Source organism: Chrysoperla carnea, chromosome 4 (genome assembly GCF_905475395.1).
Source record: "Chrysoperla carnea chromosome 4, inChrCarn1.1, whole genome shotgun sequence".
In the NCBI taxonomy this organism is placed as follows: Eukaryota; Metazoa; Arthropoda; class Insecta; order Neuroptera; family Chrysopidae; genus Chrysoperla; species Chrysoperla carnea.
The window spans coordinates 7,198,992-7,220,810 of record NC_058340.1 but is presented as its reverse complement, the minus strand read 5'-3'; the positions used below and the strand labels follow the sequence as shown (position 1 = coordinate 7,220,810).

The following is a 21,819-nucleotide window of genomic DNA, read 5'->3' as shown; positions in this document are numbered from 1 at the left end:
GTGTCTGTCTGTCTGTGGCATCGTAGAGCCTAAACGAATGAGTCGATTTTAATTTTTTTGATTTCGTTTGACAGGTAAGTTAACGTACCCGAAAAAAATTTAAAAAGTGGCGATGATCTTCAAAATCCTTTAAGGAAAAAAGTAATTTAATGGATAGTGTTCTTAGATATGTTTGAAGTGCGAGTTTAGGGTTCCGTAACCGAAAAATTTGAAGAGATTTTTTAATTTTGTAAATTTCACTTGTTTACAGTATTTGTTTTAAATCGGATACAACAACGAAATGTTCACATGAGCTAGTAATACTTAACATGGCATATGTGATTTGGAAATCATTTAAATAATATATAACGAATAATAACGAATACATAATGTTGGCTACAGCTACAGGTCAGTAAAGTTAAACACATTCATCAATAGCTGACTTTGTTAAGAATTATCGAACATATAACTAAAATCTAAATGGAATATGCATACATTCATTGTACACAAAATGTATGTTTAAATAAAATATTAATATAATGTATAGACGTGGATATGTGGGTTGTGTGTAGATTTTAAATGCATTAGAGATCATTAATCATTCGATAACATCTGAGCCCTTTATGTGGAAATTGCCATTCTACATCAAACAATAATATATGAATGTATACACATAGAATTCTGTACGGCACTGCACATACAGCCATCAGATATATGATAAATTAAATTAAATATTTAATACATATAAAGAATATTTTATTTTCAAGAAGTCATTAATTTATGAATACTGGTTTTACAAAAATAATTACGGATTGACGCCAATGGAGCTCATTGCCCTTTATTAAGGGTTGATCACGCTATACGACACGGAATATTATGGCAAAACGGCTTGATTTTAACAAAATTTTCTTTCATGGCTAGATAGAGAGTTATTGACTGTATATTTTAAAACTCTTTTCGTAATATAAAGAGTGACTGGAAATGTGGAATGCATCAAAGTTTTTTTTTTAATGTAACACCCTGTTTATTTTTTCATTTTCAGATTCTACGATCAAAATAAAGGTGTTTTTCATCAGGGTTTATCTCACTTTAACTTCACAGTTTACGAAATATTCTGTATTTTCTGAAAGGATGGTAGGAATTTTAACGTATAATTTCTCAAAGCTTATATCAGTTTTTCAAACCACTCATCATTTAACTTGGAGTCTACTAATCGTTTGAGTTTCTTGTCGCAACTATGACTAATTGAATTACGTATACGGGTTGTCTCAAAATTACGACTAAAGAAATACAAGTTTTAAACGATAATAATGCCCTGTTGCTGCCCTGTATGACTATGCAGAATTTCCAACCGATTTTCCTATAAAATAACGAAAATATGAGGGTGTTTTCATCTGAAATGTGACACATTGTATAAACATTTTAAGTTGTCTATTTTTAAGAACGTTGTTGCTATTTGAATTTATAATTAAGCAAAAGATTTTTCCAAAACAACACATAAATATTCGTAACATTCACTAAGATCATACTTCATAAAGAACTTAAGAAGATAAAATATACCAAAACATAATTTAAGAGAATATTGCTAGAACAACGAACCATACATAAATACATTACATTAGTAATTCCATCATATATCTATTTTATCCGCTTACAATGAATTTGAAATGTACAAGCAATTAACATAAATCACCGCCTACAATTGTTATCCGGAAACATGTTTAATATTAAAGCGAACACACAAATAATTATACAGGCTGAGTTTTTTTTTCAATGTTTAGTATATTATGAAACGAGTAGGATAATAAAATGGACTTGAGAGAAGGTGGTGTCCCATAATGATCCCCCTAAGAAAAAATGTAATTAATAGCCAAACTATTCGAGATATGTATAACGTCGAAATATTATTGGTTTCTTTATTCAAGTGTTGCAATATTGACGTACCAATTTGTTTTGATTTGTTCAAATTTTTAGAAGGCCTTGTAAGAATAGGTGGGTAAAATGATTCCGAATTGCGAGTTTTACGAAACAATTCACATAAAACATTTATTGTTATTTTACATTGCTTCTAAATCAACACATTCAAGACCCGCCCCCCATGATGGGGGATCATTTTACCTATAATAAATTTACAAACAAAATAGAGATCATTTAAACGTATATAAAGGGGATCATTTTATCCGTTCGATATGACATATTTGAATATCGTCATAAAAACTGACCTTAAAATTTATAACACGACTATCAAAATAAAATAAGCTGGACAATTTCCACTTTAAAAACAAATACTACCGCGTTATAGTCTTCTCTTCCTTTACCCGCCCTCTTTAAAATACAGCCCATACTACTTGCTGACCATGTAGCATTCCATAGGTGAAATAATATTTGAAGAAGTAGTGGACTCAAAAATACCAGATTTTCAAACAAACTTCCATCCCCTATTTCACCCTTTTAAGGATAGAATTTCGGAAAATCGTTATCGGATGCCTTCGTCAAACAAAGAACACACCCTCCAAGTCTCTACTATCAGCGCTTAAGGCTGTGCTTTGATCCGTCAGTCAGTCATTCAGGCCAAACCTAATATCCAAATACAGCCAACCTAATTTGTTTAATCGTAGATAATTATCATAAATAGCATAAAGTTAACAATCATAATTATGGCAAAGCCGTACATCTGTATAATATTCGTTATCTATAAAGTGGCCTATAAAAAGGTTCTAATTAAAATCGATAGATAGAGTCTTACTTACTAGGATTGTCCAATAGATTATTAAAAGTCAACAGAAGTCAAATAAAACGCATATTCCTTTAAATCTGAAAGAGATGAATTTCAACTGACTTTAACTGCCCACATTATATACTTCACTGTGTATGGTAAATGCATTACCTAATAAAGGATTGAAGGTATAGTATGTACATAATAAATTTATATACGAAAATAATTATTACGCCAATTATTCAAGTTTGGTTTATTTATGAATGGGCAAGTCAGTTAACAAATCATCATTACCATTAATTAACATTATCTATATTTAATGTAAATGTCTGTTATAAATGTCATATTCAACGATTTTAAGCTTAGTTGCATATTAAGTATGGTGAAGCATTAGCGGAACAATTTATTTTCTAATATTTATACACTGAAAAAAATTATAATAATGACAGACAAATCCCGAAGTTGGTCGTTTCATATTGAAATAAACTAATAATACTTTCAAACTATCTCCTAATCTCCGAAAATACCATCAAATGTGTAAAAGTGGTGGAACAGCTCCGATTTAAAAAATTTTTTGTGTACGTGTACCTTAGACCTTTAGGGAACATTCAGCCGCACTAACCTTGGCATAACAGAAAAAAATGAGGAAATTAGGGTAGTTTTCTCATCCCCAGAGCATTCCAAATAGTAACAGAGAAAACAAATCAATATTTCTACTCGAAAATCGTCTCTCGAGGGTTTTTGAGGTCGCTGATCATGAATTCAAGGTTTAAAAGCAACTGTATACAGTTGCAATCCCACTAAAACTACCCCTAGAAGTGATAAACAAAAACTTTACTATATTCAAAACTTTGCTTCAGAAATCGTCTCTTGTGGAGCTTTAAGGTTCGTTGTTCATTAATTTAAGGTCAAAAAGCAATTGAGGATGGTTTCAACCCCATTTAAACTACCCCTAGAAGTGTCAATGATAAAAAAAATTGAAAATTCTGAATTTCACCTCAGAAATTGCTCTCTGTGGTTCTTGAAACCTATTAGTGCTAGGTTATTTTTGACCACAAATTTGAAAAGTATGGCCCAAATTTAGTAGAATTACATACTTCGTTTGTCAAAATTGGATAAAATTTCGATGTAATAGAGCAAAATTAAATATTTTGAATTTTCATGACGTCATCAAGTTCAAAAATTCGATTTTTTTAATAAAACAGGCAATTTTGATCCGATTTTATTGGAATTTTTTTTGAAACCCACTAATTTTGGGTCATTCTTTTCAGCTGTGATGTCAGTTTTTCGCTAGTTATCACTTGTGTGCTTAATTCCGGGACCAGACCTCAACATTCTTGAAATCTAATAGAGCTAGGTTAATTTTGACCACAAATTTGAAAAGTATGGCCCAAATTTAGTAGAATTACATACTTGGTTTGTCAAAATTGAATAAAATTTCGATGTAATAGAGCAAAATTAAATATTTTGAATTTTCATGACGTCATCAAGTTCAAAAATTCGATTTTTTTAATAATACAGGCAATTTTGATCCGATCTTAATGGAATTTTTTTTGAAACCCACTAATTTTGGGTCATTCTTTTCAGCTGTGATGTCAGTTTGTCGCTAGTTATCACTTATGTGCTTAATTCCGAGACCAGGCCTCCACATTCTTGAAACCTAATAGAGCTAGGTTAATTTTGACCACAAATTTGAAAAGTATGGCCCAAATTTAGTAGAATTACATACTTCGTTTGTCAAAATTGGATAAAATTTCGATGTAATAGAGCAAAATTAAATATTTTGAATTTTCATAAAATTTAGATATATTTTCGAACACTTATCAAAAGCACTATTTGGACTATGTTTGTATTATGTTTAGACTATAAAAAAAATTAGGTCTTGTAAAAATAATTTATACTTACTAGAGCCGGCCATCGTACAGTCGTATGATGTGATGAAAATGGATCTTTACGATCACTCCAAACCAATGCTTGTTCCACTAAGAAGAAATGAAATAAGCGATCTTTATAGATGCTCAACCATTCTCGTCGGTGCCACTCAACATCATCATACTCCACTAATACCTAAAAATAATAAATGCCTTGTTAATAAAACCAGGAAGTAACAATGTAATGAAAAGTGATATTTTGAAAAAATTGAAATAGAGAACTTGCATTTAACTGATAAATATTTTTAAGCGTTACTAACTTGGGACTAAACTTAATATACTATGTATATTTCATATATACATGGTATAAAAAGCACAACCTTTCGTTTTTTGTTTTAACATTTTGCTAAAATATGATTGCTTTGACTTATTGATAACATGATAGTTTTATACAAAATATGATAAGGGAAAATCTTTTTTAAAACATGCAAGTTATGTGAGCTTTTAAATCAAATGTTTTGTTTAGAGATGCCATCTGATTCATATTATGATTTTATGGAGACAACATATAAAAAAAGCACTTCTCATGTTTTCATATTAAATTTTTTATATGTTAAAAGCAATTCGTTTTAAATATTTATTTTTAATTTTCATAAAAGCTTTTTTATTTATCATTATTATTTTATTATATTTATTACATATTTTAATATTTTTAGAAGCGGTCGACAAGACATTTAAAAAAAAAGTATTAGGTCAAAAGCGATGGGTTAGAATAAATTATAGTTTCTAGGTTACTATAATTTCCGTTATTTAAATATAACATAGAATATAGAGGCTTAAAAGCATAGAAAAGGCAATAAGTGAATTATTAACCGAGAAAAAAAAGAGATTGTTATTTATAGGAATTTCAACTTGAAATTTTGCATAGTTATACAAAGTGGTGGGACACATTTTTTAAGATACTTAACCGAAATCAGAATTTTAAACTCAACCTTCTACGAATTGACAAATAGGGCCGATTCTTAAAATTTTGCCTAGCATCAGAGATGATTAGATATATCTTAAAAAATTATTAGAAAAAATTGCTTGGAATATTTTTTTATACCTATATAGTGAATGATTTCCTAGACATAAGTCGCATTTTTGGTCCAAAATAGGAGGTAGAATTGGTCCAAAATAGGAGGTGCTCATGGTTTGAGACAGAAGTATACTGTATCACACTTTTATTTCATTCTTTAAAGGAGCAAAGTGGAATAGATCACCAAATGCTGCCTTATTTTTCTATGGGATGTAAGTAAAGTTGGTAAATCTTTAAAATTAGTTCTCTAAATGAATCAAGGATTCATTAAATGAATCATTTATGGAATACATTGAAATGAATAAGTATCACGAGCGAAGCCGTGGTCAAAAGCTAGTTATTTATATAAAATGATGAGATCAAATGATCAAAGTCTGCTTTTGCATAAAATATGAAATCTGGTTTTTGGTTTTACTTAAACTTTGAAATAAAAATTTAAGAGGTTCATTAACTATTTTCAACAATAGGTTTGGTAAAAGTCTTATGAGTCTTGGTCTTACAGAGTTAGATCTTGGTCTTTCAGAGTTGAGTCTTGATCTTGATCTTACTTCATACAGATAGGGTCTTAGTATTGGTCTTATCTAGAAATGGTATTATATTGGTCTTGCTTTTTAGTCTTGAAAAATTTGAAAGACCAAGACTTATTTTGCTCATCACTATATCAAATCTAATAAACCAAGCTTGTTTTAGATCACATAGCCGAGATAAGAAAAGCGTCCGTCATTTAATAAGACGTCGGAACATGGTTTAACAAATAGGTAATAACAGAACTTCATTCTAACGTAATAAAAACAAGAAAAAAATTATTTGCAATAATTTTAGTTCGGCTGAACATAATTTATGAGACGATTCATGTTGTTTATTTATGTGTTGAAATAAAGATGTCAGTAGCTTTGATTTACTCTCATGAAAGCAGGGAATATATGAAGCTTTCTGATACATAACAAATCGTATTTTTTTTTTATAAATTATATAATATATAATAATAAAAAATAAATGGATAAAAAACAAACATTGAATAAAAGAAAAAGAAAAAAAAACGAATCAGACATTATATCGAGATCAAATTTCTTTTAGTAACGAGATAAAAATTGATGGCAGTTAAAAAAGTTTATTTTTGTTACACTTCAATTACTTTATCTACGTATTAACTTTGCTACATAAAAAAAGTTTTCTTTTCAAACTATTAATCGAATATATACTTATTAGTTATTACTTTTTTCTATTTTTGTTTATCTATGTAACTTTATGTTGGAATTAAGGAAGAAATAGGTTAAAATAAAATTCAATATGTAGTTTAATTAAATATTTAAATAGTATGAGTAAAGCTTAAATATGCTTTTTAGTTACTTTCATACACCGTAAAATACCAAAAAGTATGCCAGCACAATAGAGAATCGGACTAAATTTTTTTTATCACTTCAGGTGAAGCAAATTTCTTTTTTTCTATAAAACTAGTCGGTGCAAATTAAAAAGAAACTATTTAAATTTTGATGGTGACTTATGTTATAATCTGACAATATAAAACGAAAAGTAAGAATAAAATTCGAAAATCAAAGCAGGTGTTTAAAAATTTAATTCTTATCTTACTTTTCGTCTTCATTCATGAAGTTATTCTAAAATTCATCAACAAAGTTAGACCTTATATATTCACTTTGTAATCAAAATCAGTGATAGTCTTAGAGCGCTGTTGCTATTCGAAAAAAATTTAAGGCTAAGAGCCAATTTTGTTTTGGAAACTGTGAAAGACAAACATGGCTTGACCATAATTTGATTTTGGGTTTAACTGCAAGTATTGAAACACTCCTCCCCCTCACATCTGCTTATTGCCTAATTTAAAGCAATTTAACATTGAGTTTCGAAAAAGCTGTATGTGACCAAAGTTATATTCCAGAATATTCTTGGATCATTCTAGAATATTCTATAATGTTCCAAGGAGAAACATGTTATTTCGATAAATTTCCTAACACTGTTAAGTGTCTTGAGACTATGATGGTTAGATTAATAATAATTATGTTTATTTTTTAAATTTAAATTTAAGACTATCTGATGGACTTTGTCCGACTATAACGAATAGAGCTCGGACTAGTTTGTAGACAACATTTTTTCATATTTTATGTACACAAAAAAGAAGACATGAAAACGCAAACACGACTTTTTAATATAAAAATTTATACCACATAAATTAAATGAGCATAAAGTTTTAGACAAATGATTTTTTTCTCATAATATAATTTTAAAATGATGGTTTCAAAACAAAGTACAAAAAATTTTCATATATTTTTTGTATGGATATTTTTTTTATATTATACGAAATACATAAATCTTGTAACTACCCCCATAACAGTCATAAAACACGTTTCGTTGTATACGTTTTACAAACATATAGTATTATAAAACTGTGCAACAAACATGATACAAAAACCACCTTGAAGATATGCCAGAGAATAGATAAAAAAAAATATAAAAAATGAAAAAACACAAGTGTTTTTAAATAAAGCAAACGATTACAAATTTTGATTCTATATAGGCAAATCTGAATCTCAATGAGTTTGACCTGGATAAGTGAGAAAACTCTTGCTAGTTTCCGCCATACCGTAAAATGCAATATATAGTGAATTTGGTTGACCAGAATCCACCAGTTGGCCAGATTTAAATAAAAATCCGTAGATGACTTAATACCCACACATTTTCATTTTTATACGACTTTCTAGCGTTATAAAATTGGCTTAGCGATATGCTAGTATTTTAGATAAGTACCTATTGTTTTCATGTTTTGTCTTGAAGGCAAAACCTGGAGTGAAGTCAAGAGTCTGGTCAGCAATCGTGTTCGCTGGAGATACCTTTGTTGCGGCCCTGTATCATTGGCTGCTGGTTATCGAATCATAGTCAGTGAATGAACAAATTTATCAATTTTTGCCATACCTGTAGCGCCCAAACTAGGGCTCAAATCCATAATTGGTAAATGACATTTACCTTCGTCTTTATGAGCTTATTCTGTAGGCCGACGATCTGCAGTCAATAACAGAACACCTTTTTTAAGTTGATATATGCTGAAAAAAGTTGGACTAGGTATTTGAAAATCCTAACTAAAATAAGCAAAATAAAAAAACATTATTTAAAAATTCAAAAAACCCGACTGAGTTAAAAATGACTGAAAAGAAAAAACAAGTCCAGCAGTTTACAAATATTTAACTTAGTCGTGTTTTTTGATTTTTTAAATAATTTTTTTATTAAACTAAGCGTACCCAAATGGATAACATAAATTGTGGATGAAAGCCAGAAAAAAAATAATTTTTAAACAACGTTATGACGCTGCAGGGCACACAGTTTACATGTTACATATTTTATGTTATGTTTATTTCCAGATGAAAGAAGTGTTAATATTTTTGTGGTATTATTTTATATTTTTATATATGTAGTCATATACTCATCCATATATGTAACTCTATATACAATGTTGATGTTATATGTTGTTGTATATATATCGTCTAATAAATTTTACAATTTCTATGTGTTTGTTGTTGTTTTTTGTTTTGTTGTTTTGTTGGTTTTGGTTGGTAAAGTACTAGAACAGTCTTCTAAAACACCATATTTCATAGCTACATAATATGTAGAACAAAAACAAATAATATAGTACTACATACAATGTTGTTTAGAATATTTTTTGACAACAAAGTAGCCAATTTATTTTTATATACTTTTTATTTATTATAACACATGCATGTACATATAATGCATGTGTGAAGATTTTATGTTTGTTCATTTACTAAATAGAATTGATAAATTTTCTTTTTGGAACTATGTTCCGTATCGCACGTTATCGTTTTGATTTGTTTGCTGGTTGGGAGGTAAAACCAAAAAAAGTGCAACAAAAAACAAAACGTCACCAAAAATCGACCATTTTCACCTAGATCAACTAAAACTTTTTTTAAGCGATTCAGCTTGCCATTAATTTTGAGAATATGTAAAAATATTTGTATAATTTGTCAATTTGTATTTTTTATCAAAATTTTATGTTTTTTCATATGCAAAAATGTGGAAGTGAGTTATCATTCAGTTATCAGTAAAAGGACTATCAGAAGTAAAAGATAATAGAGATAACTCAAAGTAAGTGCAAGGAAATTCTATGTTATGAAACTAAATGTAACAGGTTGGCTGATAAGTCCCCGGTCTGACACATAAATGGCGTCGCTAGTATTAAATGCATATTATTTTTATATAGTACCAACCTTCAAATGATTCGTGTCAAAATTTGACGTCTGTAAGTCAATTAGTTTGTGAGATAGAGCGTCTTTTGTGAAGCAACTTTTGTTATTGTGAAAAAAATGGAATTTCGTGTTTTGATAAAATACTGTTTTCTGAAGGGAAAAAATACAGAGTCCGGAAACTCATTATCAAGCCAAGTTTTTGCTTCCACTGTATTTTTTCCCTTCAGAAAACAGTATTTTATCAAAACACGAAATTCCTTTTTTTCCATTTTTTTCACAATAACAAAAGTTGCTTCACAAAAGACGCTCTATCTCACAAACTAATTGACTTACAGACGTCAAATTTTGACACGAATCATTTGAAGGTTGGTACTATATAAAAATAATATGCATTTAATACTAGCGACGCCATTTATGTGTCAGACCGGGGACTTATCAGCCAACCTATTAGATAAGCACATATAAGGTCTTTTTTAAACTAATATTACAATTAATTGATACAGTGAAAAGTAAAAATAGCTAAAATAAAATTAATGAAAGAATAAATCAAGTATATACCTATTTGACTTTTAAAATTTAAACCTGAAATTGTCAGAAAAATATCTTGTAAGCGCTACATTTATAATGTACGAACATACGATAGGAACCTAGTTCTTAACGAGTGTCCCCCGACAATTCCCGTTCATTTTTTTAATTTACTCTTAAGGTAGTCCTTTCACTAACTGAAAGTAAATTGTGAATAAAATAAAATATATAATACCTAAGTTGTTGATTTCTTAAAAATTTAAGTATAGCAAGAAAATATTGTCTTAAATCAAAGTATTTACTTGCTGCCTTAAGAACAAATTTTCCTGACAGTACTTCTTTTCAGTTTATTATTTATTTCTGAATAAATTTCACGTTAAATTATAAATTTAGTGCAAAAACAGTGACCTGAATATTTCGAAAAACTAGTTTTCAATTTTTTCACTCCATCTAATCGATTACTGGTAGTATAATTCAAGAAAAGTTGGAAGAGTCTTACTTTCTCGTAAGTAAACATTTTTTCACAAAAATTACAGTAAAAATTAAATTTTTCCCAAAAGGTACAGTATGATCGAAATTTTGGCCAAGAATTTTACTTTTTGGGCACAAAACACATACACACACAATATTTGTTGGCACAAAAAAACATTAAATATTGAAGTCGTGAACATTGGATTCGTTCCTAATCAGCGACCAAAAATACCTTCTAGGGTACAGTCTGGACGATAAATACATAGTTTGTCGTTTATGTGCCGAAAAATGAAATTTCCGGTCAAAAAATGACCAACCTTCTAGATGACAATTTAAAGCAAAAGACAGCATTTAAAAAAAATTTGGGCTACTTGCCCCCCCCCCCACTGAGGCCATATACTCCTTTATGGCTAGGTTAAGTTTGCGCAATGTTTCTTGGGGTCCCTTGGTAGTAAAATTTTAAGCATTAAAGTAGTTTTCCAATTTTTCAGAGTACACGTCATATTGTATCAAAGGCACGTTAAAAATTTTGGAAGGTATCTGAGTAAATTATTTTATTATAGTTTTTGTTGTGTAGAGAAAAGTTGCCACCTTTCACAACATAATATCATAATCTCCAACTGTCGCGAAATAGAGTCAGGGTTTCCCCCTATGTTCGATTTTATGTAGGTAGATACCGCAGACATCAATAATGGCCTATTTTTATAAAATAATTCAATCAATTTTATTAATATCCGAAAATAAATAAAATAAGAGTGGATCGAAAGTCAAATAAAGATTAATAACTATCAGAATAGTAAAAATTCTCGTTATATGACAAATATAACTAATGAACCATAAAGTAATACTTGACTATAATATATCGATATAACAAGTGAAAACAAACAATTGACTGAGTTAATTGTTGAAATACCATGCATAGTCAGTGTTGATTTCTTTATCACATTACACATACAAACATGTGACACATACATAACTGATAATCAAGTATAGTACATATTATAAAATTTCCGCCTAATTGGCGCCCTCACGGGTAAACAGTGAAGATTACGAAAAAATGTTTCAAACAAAATTTGTTTAATTTTTGATAAGGAACATTTTTTACATTTAAACTTTTGTTCTATCTCTAACGGTTTACAAGATGGATCCTACTGACCCAAGACCCAATTGACCTATGATGCTCATTTACGAACTTGACCTCACTTTTTACGTCCTGAGTACGCTATAAAAATTTCAGCTCGATATCTTTTTTCGTGTCCACAGACGGACGGACTAATTAGGTGATTTTATGAACACCTATGACAAAATTTTTTTCCTAGCATCATTATTTTTAAGCGTTACAAACTTGGGACTAAACTTAATATACTATGTATATTTCATATATACATGGTATAAAAACAGGCATAGAAGTAGAGAGAAAGGAGAAGAGACAGAGAGGAGGGCGTAACACGTTAAAATAATCATTAAATTTCCATTAAGGTCCACCATAATTCGTGAACACAGTTGGTGGTATATTATTAAAAACGTTTAAAACAATTTATTTTTATCAAAAAAAATATTATTTGATGAATTTTCGTAAAAAATAATAACTGTAATAAAATATTAATGGAAATACGAGGGGTGTTTAGATAAATCATTGGTGACTACCTCTATAAGGCATAAATATCTACCTAAAAAAATCGACCTGGCCGAATAAGGAAAATTTCACTTCTTTTTATACCATGCATATATGTAATATGCAAGGTATACTAAGTTTAGTCCCAAGTTTGTAACGCTTAAAAATATTGATGCCATGCACAAAATTTTGCTATATGTGTTCATAGAATCACCTAATTAGTCCATTTCCGGTTGTCCGTCCGTCCGTCTGTGGACACGATAACTCAAAAACGATAAAAGATATCGACCTGAAATTTTTACAGCGTACTCAGGATGTAAAAGGTGAGGTCGAGTCCGTAAATTAGCACATAGGTCAATTGGGTCTTGGGTCTTCTGACGTTGATCAATTTTTGGAAAAATATTTGTTGATTTTTTTTAATTTTCCAAGTGCATTGTTTAGGCTGTTGCATATGTTTGAAAATGGTTCGCTATCTTTTATCCGAATTTAAACCTTCAAGTCTATATACGACAAATCTTGAGTAGTAATTTTAGTTTCCTAAAATGTGTGGATTTTGTGTTTATTTGTATAAATCATCATATGTAGGTATTAATATTTTCGAGGAGCTTATAATAATAATAATATAAAAGGAGCCAATAATTAAGAAATAATTTTCCTAAAATACAAGAATTAAGGATGCAGAGAAATTATTACTTGATTGTGTACAGATATTGGCAATATAAATACAAGTGTGTTTTTAAAAATCTTCTTTAATCATAGACACAAACCATAATACTTCAACAAACATCCGTCAGAGTACACCACAACATAACGATACGATGACGTCACAAACAATTATGGCTGACTATCATAAGTAGCTCCGCCTTTATAAATAAGCCTAGCTGTTGTGCACATGGTAATTTATATATTTAGTGCACGCCTAACTATAAAATGTTGTATGGTTGCTATGGTAACAGCCATACTAAATGAGCAACCATTTTGAATTTTTATACAACTTGAATAAGTTAAACAAGAACATACAAAACTCTTTGATAGTCTCTCAGTCTCTCTCGTTCTTTCACATATACATGTTTAATAAATGGTATTCAAATAAATTGTGGAGGGAGTAAAGTAGGGAAAGTAGTGTATGTCATTCACGATGACATTACTAGCAGCACATTACATCAGTGAACACTTTACAGAGTGATACAGAGTTGTAGATTGTTGGTATTATTGTTGGATTGTGTTTTTGTTTTTAAAGTAATTTCATGTGCAAACAACGAACGACTCGTTGAAAGTACATCATGTTGACTTTATACATAGAAGAGAAGAGAAATTTATTATTAATTCCTTTGGGACACATTCCTGTGTAAATATAAATGCATAAATATATAGATATGATGATGACTCCAAGCTACTAAATATCATGGTGTTCTACTTTCGTTTCTACAACTAATATTAGATGGGATGCAATTTTCTCTGTGTGTTTGTTATTATATTTGGTTATATCATCATATTACATTCAATATTCTGTTGTGTAAATACTTATAATAAATCATCATTGCCTTTGTTTTAAATATTCCTTCATCATATTATTTTTAATTTGTTTTCGTGTAGTTTGTTTTGTTTTGTTTTTATTTTAATTGGTGCATTGCGTCATAATTGTGTAGTTTATCTTCATTATTTGACTAGAACTTCAGGTATGTTTTTTTTGTTAATTATTTACAGATTTCATTAACTGATTACTAAAATAGACTGTGATTATGTTTTTTCACCTATTCGCGAACCTGAAATGTATTTATACATATTTTTAACTTCAATGAATCGCGTCGCGTGTTGTTATTTGTTAAATTCAATTCCATTATTTTCTTTACAAGGTACAACAATTGAAAATTTTCAATTGTTGTACCTGTAATGATGCAAATCTGAATTTTTTTTCTGGTTTTTTGCATTTTTGTTTTGTAATGTTTCGGCTCATTATCAGATTTTGAAAAAAAGCCATTGGCACTATTCGAAAGTACAAAGAAAAAAAAGTTTTGCCTCAACTGTACGGAGCTGTTAACATTTTTCAGAAATTGCAACTAAATTTCTTCATTTTTCGAAGTTACGAAGGTTTTCTTGAGATTTTGAGGTTATTTTGCAATGTTCAGGGCTGGATAGCAAGCAAGTTCGATGCAGATATTCTTCACAAACAATTCTTTTTTTTATTCGTCTCAATCCGATCAATAGAGACATTCAAGCAACGTCACCAAAGAAAACAATGTAAAGATAAAACCGCGCGCAGAAGGTCATATGGATCGTTCCGAAAACTGAAAAATATTCCGAATTTGTCATCAAAATCCAGTAGATTTATTCAACCAAATAATCAATCATATTCTTATTAGAATAAAAAATTCGTTCATTAATTTATTGTATTAAGCTCGTGGCGAAAATTAAAAAAGTTCGGCTCCTGTACTAAAAAATCGTCAGTTTCTCATTAGCAATGTGCTGAGCTTCTGAGCTGATACCTTCTTTGTTTAGCATCGTAAATAACTCTTAATCTAAAAATGTATCTCTTAAACAATTTTTTTGATTCAGTTTATTCAAAAAATAACATTTAATTACTTTAACCTGATTGCAGAACTACGTTTTTTCAAACACATTTCAATTTTAGATACCCTACAGGGTGTAGGGTATCTAATAAATAAACTCTAAATTAGTTTTTCTTGACTTATTTTAACGACTATATCTTGTGACTTTATTTTAACGACTATAACCGCAAAAAGTGGACGCACTTTTCAGATATTCGTTCTATTACGATTTAAACCACACTTTTAACCATTCGTAATTGTTGTGTTAAGTGCATTGCTCCTTTTTTGCTTGATAAATAAATGGTCTACCGAATCCTGTATGTATAACACAAGTTTTGTAATTTTTTAAAAATTCGTTGAAATCTTTAGTTGTTAAAAATTCGTAAATTTAAAAAATTGGAATTTTAGCTGATAATAATAGTGCTACTATCCTATTACTAGTCTGGTCTAAGGGTATTGGAATAAAATTACCAATTAAAATTTTTTTTTTGCTATATTATTAAAATTTCAATTTGTCAATTTCAAATTATTACAAACCCGGGGACTTATAAAGTATTGAATTGAAATATTATGTGAACATCAAGGTAGACACAAAGATGTGTATTATTAATCTCAATTCTACGTTATTTTTGAAACATTACTCGCACAACTTTAACTCGCAACACTCCTTTTTTTGGGTCGGGGGTTAAAAATATTTTTAAATTAGATTTTTGAAAGACAAACAATTTATTTCATTTGGCCTGTTTATTTGCTATATCAACAAGACATTTAATTCATTATATCCACCCACACGTCATTATAATAGCCACGCGAGCGGAATCTACTCTTTCGAAAACTGTGGTAACAGTTTCCATCTGAAAAATTGTCTTATGTGTATTATTTGCTCAAAAATCTAAGTTCAGTTTAAAGTCATAAACATGCTCCGAAGGTAATGTTTATTTGAATCGTAAAAACGGTATTTTTACTTGAAAATGAAAAGTTAAGAAGTCGTCTGATGTAAGATATGTAGGGAGAAAGTAGGATGAAAGAGTCAAGTTTTGAAAGAGTAACTTTGATTTACGCGGTAGTTTTTGAACGAATTATAATTTCAAGTTAGCAACACTGCCTAATTGTCAATCAAAAACATCACCAAAAACAAACAGGCCTTCCGCAACGTATTAAAGATTTCGTTGTTATAAAGTTATTCAATGTTGGTAACATTTCAAACACCAACGACACTGATATTTTTACGTAGCTACTTGGTTGTGGGTACTTAATTTGAACTGTTATAATTTCTTAAATACACACCGACCCATTATATTTTATCATTGATATTATCTATTACCTTCGAGAAATTGCGTAGCTTTAAAATTTTGTGTCATTTTGACTTTAATATTTCTAAATAATCAAGATTTTTATTATTTTTCAGATTATCCAAACGGAGCTACGAAGTGCATCTACAAAAATATCAAAAATTGTAGAATATATTAAATAAAATATTTTGAATTTTTTGTTTTGTAATTTTTATTCTTATATAGTTATAAATTCCGAAAATTTAAACAACTTAGATATTGATTAATCGTAAGAAACATTGAAAAGAAAACTTTTCGCTGTTATCGAAGAGAAAGTGGTTATTTACAGATAGAAACAACTGGACGAAATATGGATTGATTACAATACCTAGAGATTGCCAAAATAGAAACACACTTTCTAGGAATCGAATATCCTATATACATAGCCTATACATAGCCCTCCATCTTCTGTGTAGTCTATCTTAAGAATCAAACGATCGATTTCATATTTTTTATCATGGTTAGAGAGAGAATTTTATGCCCTTTTAAATGAAGTATCACAAATTAGAAAGTGACATTTGAAATTTTAAAGTTGGGGTGGGTGGGGTGAAGGAATGAAACCTAAATTTGTCTTGGTACCATTTTGTGAACTCTCCTGTTGAAACCTAAATCGATGTGTTTTCATTCAAAACAAAAATCACATCAGGCCAAGAGATATTAAGGGCGCATACCTTCCATCTTCTGTGTAGTCTATTTTGAGATTCAAACCATCGATTTCAGTTTTTATCATAGTCAATAGAGAATTTTATACCCTTTCAAATGATTTATAACAAGGGTGGCTAGAGCCGATATGTTATTCGAAAATAACACTTCCCAGTGTTGATTTCTTTATCACATTACAAATACAAACATGTGACACATACATAACTGATAATCAAGTATAGTACATATTATAAAATTTCCGCCTAATTGGCGCCATCACGGGTAAACAGTGATGTTTACGAAAAAATGTTTCAAACAAAAGTTGTTTAATTTTTGATCAAGAACATTTTTTATATTTAAACTTTTGTTCTATCTCTAACGGTTTACAAGATGGGTTCTATGGACCCAAGACCCAATTGACCTATGATGCTCATTTACAAACTTAACCTCACTTTTTACGTCCTGAGTACGCTGTAAAAATTTCAGCTCGATATCTTTTTTCGTTTTTGAGTTATCGTGTCCACAAACGGACGGACGGACGGACGACCGGAAATGGACTAATTAGGTGATTTTATGAACACCTATGACAAAATTTTTTTCCTAGCATCATTATTTTTAAGCGTTACAAACTTGGGACTAAACTTAATATACTATGTATATTTCATATATACATGGTATAAAAATCACAGTGTAATTAAAATGATTACAAAATGTTACATGTGTTAATTTCTAAAGAATATAAAATTTTTTGATTAATAAAATTATTGGACCAAATATTCTTTTAAATTAAATGAACAAACATAAAACAAAAACATATTTCGACATAAATTTTGATACCCGTAATATAAAAATTGGTAATTTAATTTTCTTTTATTGACTCATAAAAAGTAGATATTGTTGGTATTAAATGTTAGTGTTTTTTTTTTTATATATTTAAGTGCAAACAAATTTTCAATGTGTATTTATTTTGGCGGGTAATTTTATTATTATGATTCATTAAATAATAATGAACACAATATAAACAAACACATATATATGAATGTATCAAGTATTGTGTACGTACGCACAAGGTCATTTATACTACTTTTACTCGCCACACATAAATACAATTTTTATACCATGTGTATATGATGAAATACCATGTGTGTTTGTACCATCTAGGCATATACATATCTGTAGTATGACAGAATACATCCGTTTAGTAATGCATCTAAGCGAGAGGTATTATATACATGTGTTGTAAGACTACAGATACGATACGACAGATCTTCTGTTGTATGCATGCACAGAGTTTGAGTTTTGATGAACTTACTAGTTATCTGTAACTAAAAAACTCCCACTCTCCAAGCATCTTCAAACTAATGTTCAATACATGTATATAATACCTCTCGCTTAGATGCATTACTAAACGGATGTATTCAGTCATACTACAGATATGTACATGCCTAGATGGTACAAACACACATGGTATATCAAGATATATTAAGTTTAGTCCCAAGTTTGTAACGCTTAGAAATATTGATGCTACCAACAAAATTTTGATATAAAATCATCTAATTTGTCTATTTTCAGTTGTCTGTCCCTTTTTTTGTCCGTCAGTTAACACGATAACTTAAAAACAAAAATAAATATCAAGCTGAAATTTTTATAGCGTGCTCAGGATTTGCTCAGGACCCGACCTAACTTAAAAAGTTTTTCGCGTTCTTCAGCAAAACGGTGCAGGTGAGTATAACAGCAAAAATAGTTCAGACAAAAATTGTAGATCATTCAATGTTCTACAAAAAATTTCTCGACCTTTTTTCAAGTATTGCCATTTCCGTGATATAGCGGTTCAAAGAATTGAAAAAATTATTTTTTTCGTAATATGCACGTTAATGTACTTTTATATACATTTTTGAACCGTTATACGAGGAATTTTTGTAACCTTACTTATAATTTAAGCAGTGGCGTAGCTCGCCTTGGAGGGGCCCTATATCAAAATTGGTTGGGGGGCCCCATTGAGCTGCGGGCCCCCTTCGGTTTTAAAAGAAGTTATTTTACAATAGGATCATAATTAGATATAAATCTCTTCAAACTGTAATTTTACTATTGATTTCACTTTGCAATAAAATATCGATGGTATTTTCTTGTAACCAAATATTATAAGATAGGCATGCATTAATATGCTGCTGTGAGTTTACATGGTTAAATATAAATTGTGTAAATTGTTAGTCTGAGGGCCTCTGTAGCCCGGGGGTCCCGTATCATTGATGCGGATGATACGGCGGTAGTTACGCCACTGATTTTAAGGTCTAATTTGACTGGATAAGGTATAAGTCATAAACGGTTAGTAATACAAAAAAAAAATAGCCTAAAACGGTTTTCATTAAAATGGAGGCACTTCCCCCGCCTATTTTTGTAAGGATTTTGTGCATTTACATTCAGTACATGATACTAAACCTATTTATATAATAAAATAACTCCTGTAACTTAATGCATTATGGACAAGAATAACTAGCTTTCTTTATAACCCATAGTATTAGTAAATTTATAAAAACTATAAGATAAAATTAAATATGCTTTCATTTTCAATATATTGATTTCGTATCAAACAACATATATAATAATACTCTCAAATAATAATATTAGCAATAGTTTAGTTGAGATAACTTTTCAAATTACAAATATAGGCTGCACAATCCAAGAGTGTTCAGTATTCAGAATCATGTATTATTTATATACCAACCAACTAAAAACAACACAAACAAGGTACACACAGTTAGTTATCGGCTTTAATATAATGTTGGCATCAGGCATATACTGTTATGTGCAACTCATGCTTATAGATTCTGCTCTGTTATTGTGGTGTATGGTTATTTTTGTTATGTTTATGCATTAAAGAGGATGTTACTATTTGAGTTCGTATTCAATTTATAAAAATATATAAATCAAACAAAATTTAACCGCATGTTTATAGTTAATTTTATGAATGTTTACAAACTGAAACATATCGATCGATAAAATATTGAATATGAACAGCTTTCTGTGTTCAAACCAGAAAGCTTCACTTAACTTTAACTTTATAAAAATAATTAAGAGGTTTATAGAAAGATTAAATACATTCAAAGATATGATTAAGAAGGTTATCATACTGCAGCCCTCTAAAAACGATTGAGAATAAACTAGGAATAAAAAAAACTGAGAATGAAAATGTTGGAAATTTATATTCTTTACGTGTTAAATAACACCCATAATTGAGGAAAAATACTGCATGTTTTTGAAATATAAAATAAAAAGTGAAGGCCTAGCAAAAAAAAAAAAAAAAAAACATAATTAAACTATGTTGTGTGTGAACTAATGATTTTTTATTAATATTTTAATTACAATAATTTTATTTACGCATTTATATATAGTAACCTTCCCACAAGTATTTACTCCAATCATCTTAGGGTTTCACCTTGGAATCTAAAGTAATTGAAAAAGCTGAATTTTTGTACAGCTTTATTTTCATAGTACAAATGTTATCTCAAAAGTCACATACGATCACGCGTGCGCGTCGTTAGATATTCACGGGCAAAGGTCTCGAAAATCATTTTTTTGTGAATATCTCGTTTTTTATGCCTTCCATCGTACTAATATTCAATATAAAAGTTGTAGAGGATAAAATTTTCTACAAATTTTGCCTGAAACTTTTTGTTGTATGTTGAATCGTTTTCGAAATAGGCGGCGCAGAAGGTGTTGCGCTCAGCTTAACGTACTTCAGGACTGGGTCACTATTTATAAATATCCTTTGCATCGCGTAGTCGAGTAAAAAAGCAAACATTCACCAATTTGAGTTAGCGGAGCAATTACAAATTTTCCGGGTGAATTAGTTAAGTAGTGTAGCTCGCTCATTGATCAATATCATCCTTATTAAGTGTTGTGGACTATTTAATAACATTGCTTGAACCAATTTTTAGTTATAAAAAATAATTTCGGAAAATGTTGTATGCGCGCTTTAGTACTAGGTACTATTGATCTATACGTAAAATTACAATTTTAATTAATTTTCATTAAAACAGTATACTAGTAACTAGCAAAATGAATAGAGAAGCTCAGAGGATACCTAAAAATTCTTTATTTGTAATATTGCTATTCATTACTAGCTAGCAATAGTGTGTGTGTTTGTGTGTTTTTGAATGAGTTTATTATGTTATACACATAATAGATAATATGGTATGAATAGGTGTAGTCAGTCACATCTGGTTGATACACATTAAGTAATTTATCAAAGGAATTTTTTAATCAAAACCACTAATTGAAGTTCTATTCATTAATTTGTTGTACAGTATATACATGCTTTATGCTTTTTGTAGTTACCTACACTTACAAACTAATTAGTACGGAGGGTATAAGGGTCACTTTTAAATTAATTAGAATTTTGAGGCATTCTTATTAATCCAAGATATGTTCAAATTTGGACGAAAAAAGGCTTTTCGGTATATATTTAAAAGTAAAAGCGGTTTTCGTCTCCAAAAAATTTTTACTTAAAAATTTCACAATTAAGTTTATGAAAAACATAAACTATTCAGACAAAAAAAAGAGGTGTCGTGGGATTCCCGGTAGAAACTATGTTCCTTTCGTACATATAATTGTTTTAGTAATTAATTATAAATATTAGTTTTAATTTAAAGTACTAATTTCAATTTAATTTAAAGTCAAATACTTGTTTTATTGTTTAAAGAATTAAATATTAAAGCTGCTTTAACTCTATACTTTATGAATTAATTGTAATTTTAGTATAAAAAAGACATACTTCTGATTTAATAGCCAAACGAATATGTGAGTACATTACCCAAAGTTTAATTGATCA

The 21,819-nt window shown here is 29.5% G+C and overlaps 1 protein-coding gene across 1 annotated transcript in view; it reads right to left on the bottom strand.

Annotated features, from left to right (window-relative positions):
• LOC123298266 (probable JmjC domain-containing histone demethylation protein 2C) overlaps nucleotides 1–21,819 on the bottom strand; it is a 551,586-nt gene that overhangs the window by 453,165 nt on the left and 76,602 nt on the right. The window contains exon 2 of the mRNA XM_044880227.1: nucleotides 4,601–4,762. Within this exon, the coding sequence (XP_044736162.1) occupies nucleotides 4,601–4,762 (162 nt within the window). The remainder of the gene's footprint in view (nucleotides 1–4,600; nucleotides 4,763–21,819) is intronic.